At 59.7% G+C, this 6,144-nt stretch overlaps 1 protein-coding gene across 2 annotated transcripts in view; it reads left to right on the top strand.

Annotated features, from left to right (window-relative positions):
• Positions 1-1,927, top strand: part of ELL (elongation factor for RNA polymerase II) — an 80,703-nt gene extending 78,776 nt beyond the window's left edge. The window contains exons 11-12 of one of the 2 annotated variants that reach the window (XM_029215805.1): positions 159-203; positions 788-1,927. In XM_029215805.1, coding sequence (XP_029071638.1) covers positions 159-203; positions 788-904 — 162 coding nt within the window. In that variant the 3' untranslated portion in view covers positions 905-1,927. The other variant, XM_029215804.1, reaches the window with a different exon arrangement.
• Positions 1,928-6,144: the final 4,217 nt, after the last annotated feature.

Raw genomic sequence — 6,144 nt, forward strand, 5'->3', positions numbered from 1 at the left:
TCCTCTGTGCTTCCTCACGCCATCACGCCATGCTGAGGCCATTGTCCCCCAGCATGCGGTGACCTTGCAGGTCGCAGGTTATCAGGGAGAAGGGGACATTCAGTTGGGGTGTCCTGCAGGTAATGCATTGTTCGCTTTCTCTTTTGTTTTTCCTCCAGACTACTCGTGGGCAGATTTTACAGGAATATCGAAAAATCAAGAAGGTAAGTCTCCATCCCTTTGTTGGGGGTAGGTGGGGTGGGGTCAGAAGCTGTTTCAAGATGAGTGGCGCCGAAGTCTGGGAGAGGAGGGAGGGAGGAAGGGCCTCACTGGGCTGGTCTCAGGCCCTCGGAGTAGCCCTCGCCCCTGGTCACAGCTGAGGAGCTGAGCCTGTCGTATGAGCTTGGGTGCAGCCCCCACCCCCGCTCTCCCAGTGTTTGATGGGCACAGCCCCAGGTCCTTTCCGCCTCCCAGCCTTGGGCTCCCTGACAGTCTCCTGCGATGTGGTTCCACAACAGCAGCTCACGTTCCTGAGGGCCACATGTGCCAGGGCGGCTCCCTGCCAGCCAGGCCCCAGCCCAGCGTGGAAGCTTCATGACCTATCTTGCCTCAGCCTCTCACCCTGGCTGTGACGTTTCCCAGGGTGGAGCCGAGGGGCGGAGCAGGGGTCCCCGTCACAGCATGGAGAGTTCAGGCCGCAAGCAGGGCGAGTGGGAACCTGGGGCAGCCAAGCGGGGCAGCTCGAGTTCGGGTTGGGCTCTCAGCCTTGGCCGTGTGGGCGAGTGTCAGCCCGGCCGCTCTCTTACAGACCAACACCAACTACAGCCAGGAGAAGCACCGCTGCGAGTACCTGCACAGCAAGCTGGCCCACATCAAGAGGCTCATCGCTGAGTACGACCAGCGGCAGCTGCAGGCCTGGCCTTAGCTCAAGGCCACAGGGCAGGAGGCCCCACCCAGCCAGCCAGGCCAGCTCACCTCACCGGGCTGACCGTTGTTCTGGATGGTGGGGGAGCTGGGGGCGAGGGGGAGCTGAAGATGAGGAAACAAGAGATTTATTTGAAAAAATAAACGTGAGGAAGACGCATTCATCTGAGCCAGGAACGCCGGCTTTCAGGGGAGTCCCTGCAGCCCTGGCGCCCACAGGTCACACAGACCCAGGTGGGGTGTCCACCTCCCCCAGGGCCCCACACACCTCCTGAGCAGCCTCCCCACCCAGATGGGCTCCCCAAGAAGCCCACCTCCTCGCCAGCACCCCCCCCGCCCCCCAGGGGCTTCAGCTTCCTGTCAGTGAAAGACTCCAAGGCCGGCCTGCCTGCCTGCCTTTTCTAGTTTTATACAAAGACAGCCACTTTTAGCTACTGCTTATGAGACTTGAGTCTATTTTTATACGAAAGAGAAAGCATCTTTTTTCTAAACCTGTGCCTCCCCTCCTTGGACGCCCAGGGTCTACGCGCTGCCCTGTGTCCTTTCTACAGTATTACAGATGCTCGGGAAGTTCGGCGTTGTTTCTGCGAGCTCCAGGGCTCCCAGGAGAGAACCCATGGTGGGCGGGCAGGGGTGCCTCTCCCACGCTGGTCTCCCTCACACACAGCCTCTCCCTGGCTCTAAGAGGGCGGGCAGGGCAATGCGACCCCCGCAGCTCTATTTGGAAAACTCCAGCTGGTCCAGGAGCAGCTGCTGGGAGCCACCAGGCCCGCCCTGCTATTCCAGGCCCTCAGCTGTCAGGGGTCACTGGGAGTTTCTGTGCTTGTAGCCCGCGCTCTGCGGCAGCAGTGTCGGATTTTATTTTACTGTCTTCTCAATTCTCCCCTTTGCTGCTGCTCTTCATTTCGCACTGTTGAGACCAAGTGGTCTCCATGCTGTTGACCTCGCCCCGCCCCTCAGCCCACTTGTGGGTCCTGGGGTCGTCTTTGCAGAGCCGCCACGGGGTTTGCACTCAGGGAGGGGCTGGGGGGTCGATAGAGCCGGGGGCGGGGGGGGCGGGGGCAAGAGTGAGCTCGGAAAAGGCGCCGGATCCACCCATTTTGGGGGTGCTGGCCCGAGGACACCCCAATTGCTGCTTAGTCACTGTGCCTAGTCTAATGTCCCCCAGGGCGTCAGGGGGCGTGCGTGTTTGTGTGTGAGGGACCCCCGGGCGCGGTGGGGTCTAAAGCGAGCGTTCACATGAATTCAAAGCTGTGTTCAGCCAAGCCACAACTGGGGAAGGTCATGGGGGTGGTTGCAGCCCACAGCCCAGGGGTCACGGGGGCGGAGGTGCTGCCGGGAGCCGTAGCAAGGGAGAGCGGAAATGCTCACGTAGACACGTCTAGTTTTCTGAGCTGTGGCGGTGTCTCCTAATGGCTTCCCAAAGAGCAGGCACGCCTGCATTGTGCCCACCCCACCCCAGAGTCTCTGTGGGACCCCTGGGGTGCCTGGAGTGCCGAGGATGCTGATCCTTTCTGTTTCAACAGCTGTTGTTTTGTTTCTCATTTGGGATGGAGAGGGGGAAGGGCTGAGCAGACCCTGGGACCCCAGGTTCCCCCGACAGCCATCTTGTACTCAGCCTGGACGTGCAGACTCAGGTGAAATGGGAGCACTCAAGGAGGCCCCACCCTGGAGGGCCGAGCGGCCCTCTGCCCTGGGATCCAGTTCAAGGGACTCTCAGTTCAATTTCCTCCTCCTCCTCATTGTTTTTTATTGTTGTTGTTTATTTTCTCCTTTTAAGGAATCATGAAGCTAAGAAAAGTTTTGTGCTTTGGGGGTTGATGGACAAAAGTTCTAGCTGATTAAATATGGTCTAACTTATTGATACTGTTTTTTTTTTTTTTTTCCTTTTAATATTGTACTGTGGAGAAAAACTTTTGAGCCATGGAGTTGGTGTTTACAAGAACTTTTCACTTTTGCCAAAATGTTACAATTGAAAGGCGTCTGCATCTTTAGTTTCCTAATGTTTTCTTAGAAGAACTGGTGTCCTTTTTGTACACTAAACAGGTGAATGCTGATTTTTTTCAACCTACAATAAATTTCACTGAACTGAGCCTGTCGGCCCAAGCTGGAAGTGTATGTGTCATTCCCTGGGGGTGGGCGGCTGGTTCTGTGTTGGGGTGGGTTGGGGTGCGGAGGCATGGTGATGGGCGGGGCACAGGCTAGTACTGCCAGAGCCACTGCCCGGGAATGAGGCGGGCAGGTGGAGGGCTGAGCTGAGGCGGAGGGCCCTGCAGGTAGGTGCCAGAGCAGGAGGCCAGACAGCCTGGTCATGGGTGAGAAATGTCAAGAGATGGGAGGTGGAAGCAGCGGGGAGCCATGGCCGGTGTATGAGAAGGGCAGTGCCCCCGTGGAGTGTGCAGGGTGGGCTGTGCCAAGCAGGGGGGTCCCCGGGGCTCCCACAGGGCCAAAGCCCCCAGTAGGGGGGCCACGTGGGGCAAAGGGAGTGCCCTTATTTGGGGTAACAAGCTGTGACTGACTGATGAAACGGCAATGAGTAACGGCACTGCTTGATTATTCCTCCCGGGCCACACGCTGGGGCGGGGGGGTCCCCTTGCCGCCCCCCCCCCATGGAGACACGGACACCAAGTCCCAGTGGAGCCCCACTGGCTCAGGACACCAGCCGGATGGCCATCCTTGCCCCTTGTTCTAGGTGAGGAGAAGGCAGGGGGCAGGTTCTACCCTCCAAGGACACAGTGGGGGGGAATGTTTATTTTAGGAAGGAAAAACAAAGAATAAGACCAGGATTAAAGGGGTCCAGGGGTCAGGGACTGTGGGCCTTAGCCTCCCTGGTGGCCCTGCTGGCCAGTGGCCTTGGCCTGAGTTCTGAGGCGGCCCAGGAATCTGAGGGGCGCGGGAGGGGAGGTCAGGCAGGCCCCGTGGGGCAGAATGTACCCTGCTCCCCAGGCGGCCTGTCCGTGCTGTTCTAAGGGGTAACGATGTCCATGCCGCCACAGCCCCGGGCCCAGGGCCGACACCTGCCTCCTTCGGCCTCCCGCGCCTCAGCCTCGCGTTGCCTACCCGCCTCCCCCACGGCCCCCACACTGCCCCATGGCACCATGGCCACAGGCGGTTCCCTGACCGTCCTTTCCCGAGCCGACGGCACCTGAGTCCAGTCCCTCAGGGGCCCAGCAGGGTCTTCCCACCCTCACGACCTGCACCATGGCCAAGGGGCTTGGGGTCACCCACCGGCCCCTGCCACTTGCCAGACAACAACATCCTGCACCCGGATCCTGTGGCCCCTCCTGTGCACCAGGCTCCATCTGGGCGCTGGCACTCAGCAGTGACCTCAACAGCTTTGCCCTTGCCCTCGGAAGCCTGCGGTCTGGTGGGATCGGGGGTCTCCAGTCGCTCACTGCTCACCGCCAGGCAGCACACTCACCCCGTGTCACACACCGAGGCGGTCCCCGCAATGGCCTTACAGCACCAACTGACAGCTTGGAATCAAAGCAGCCACGTCCCTCCCAGCTGCCCCAACACTGACCCTCCAGGGATCCCGCCCGGGTCCGCTCTGCCCCCACCACCCTCCTGCCAGCACCTCCCACAGGTTGTCCTGTGAGTGCTGGGGTTTCCCAGGGCTGGGTCTTTGGGGACCTTTCTGTACCCATTCCTGTGACATCACACACAGCCTGAAGGCACAGCCTCCCGCAGATTCTCCGACACCAACTGGAGGTCCAACAGTTCCATTATCAGGTCTGGCATCGGACCCCCACAGGTGAAGGGGCTCAGGCCCCCACTTCAGACACCCGCCACAAGTCTCTGGCCACCCAGACTTCTGACCAACCCACTATAAACCAGGGGTTCCCTCCCGCCCCCTCAGAGGTTTGGTGAGTTGCTAGAATGGCTCACAGTGCTAGGAAAACACTTCAACAGCCGAATGGAGGAGAAGCCAAGAGCAGGGTGTGGGGACTGGTACAGGGCTGCCATGACTCCTCCAGGTGGGCCACCCTCCCAGCACCTCCATGTGTTCCCCCGAATCCTGTTGTTTAGGGGTTCTTTTCACAGAGATTCCATTACATAGGCATGATTGAGTAAATCGCTGGCCATCGGTAATTTTTCTTTTTCTTCTACTTTTTGGCCGCACCACACAGCATGCGGGATTTCAGTTCCGCGACCAGGGATCTAACCCTCGTCCCCTGCAGTGGAAGGGCGGAGTCCTAACCACTGGACCACCAGGGAAGCCCTTGGCCATTGGTGACTGAACTCAATCTCCAGCCAGGAACCGGGGACAAAACCCAAATATTTATTATAAGGAATTCCCTGTCCCCAGCCCTGAGGGTCTGCCCTGGTCCCCAAACTGCCTCCCTCTCCCTCACACCCAGCCCCGTTTCATCTGCCCCTGAAACCAGTCCCCCAGGTTTTTGCCTGGGCAGCTGCTCTTCAAATCGTTGATAGGAGATGTCTGATTATCTCAAGACCCCTTCCAGCAGCCACCTCCTCCAAGCAGTCTGCCCTGCCCACCCCTGCCTCTTAGGTCCCTCTGGCTGGGAGTGCCCCAAGTCCACTTCTGAATCCCCTACACTGGGGCCCCTTGAGGGCAAAGCCTGGACCAGAGTCTTAGAGCCCCCACTCCCCAAGGCCAGGCTCTGACCAAGTTTCCTGCAAACGTTCCCAACGATCCACCTTTTGGGCCAGCTCCAGTGGTGGAAACTTTCCAGCCGGAGGAGGCCGCTTGTTTTGGAAAGTTCCTGGGGGAGCCGCCCCCGCCCGCCTGCCGAGTTCCCACGCTCCTTTATCACTGGGCGCTTAGAGGGGCTCAGTGCTTTGCAGGCCTAGCTCCTCCCAGCTGGCCACCTCTGCCCTGCCCATCCGCTTCCCTCCTTTCCCCACAGAACAGTCTCTCCCCCTGCCCCCACTCCAGCCCGGCCCTATCAAGCCCTCCTGCTATAGGTGAGGACACTGAGAACTCGAGGACTCGCAGCCACCCCCGCTCCATGCGAGCCCTGTGGGGGTGGAGTGCCTGGTGGGTGCTGCTGCTCAGGAAGTGGGAGGAGGAGGCAGCCTGGGCTGGAGGAGCGTCTCGCGTTGAAATCCGAATCCTGACTTAGTCTTCTGCCTCAGTGTCCCGTGCCTCAGTTTCTCCAGAGACGCGCCCCCTGGTCCCCCTCACGCGAAGAATGAGCTTCCTAGCCTAGCTCCACCTCCTGCCTTGTGGTTGGGGCCTGGCGCTCACTTACAGCCTTAAAGTCCTCTTTTGTAAAA

The sequence above is a fragment of the Monodon monoceros genome, unplaced genomic scaffold, assembly GCF_005190385.1.
Source record: "Monodon monoceros isolate NGI ecotype Baffin Bay Population unplaced genomic scaffold, NGI_Narwhal_1 Super_Scaffold_12, whole genome shotgun sequence".
Taxonomy (NCBI): domain Eukaryota; kingdom Metazoa; phylum Chordata; class Mammalia; order Artiodactyla; family Monodontidae; genus Monodon; species Monodon monoceros.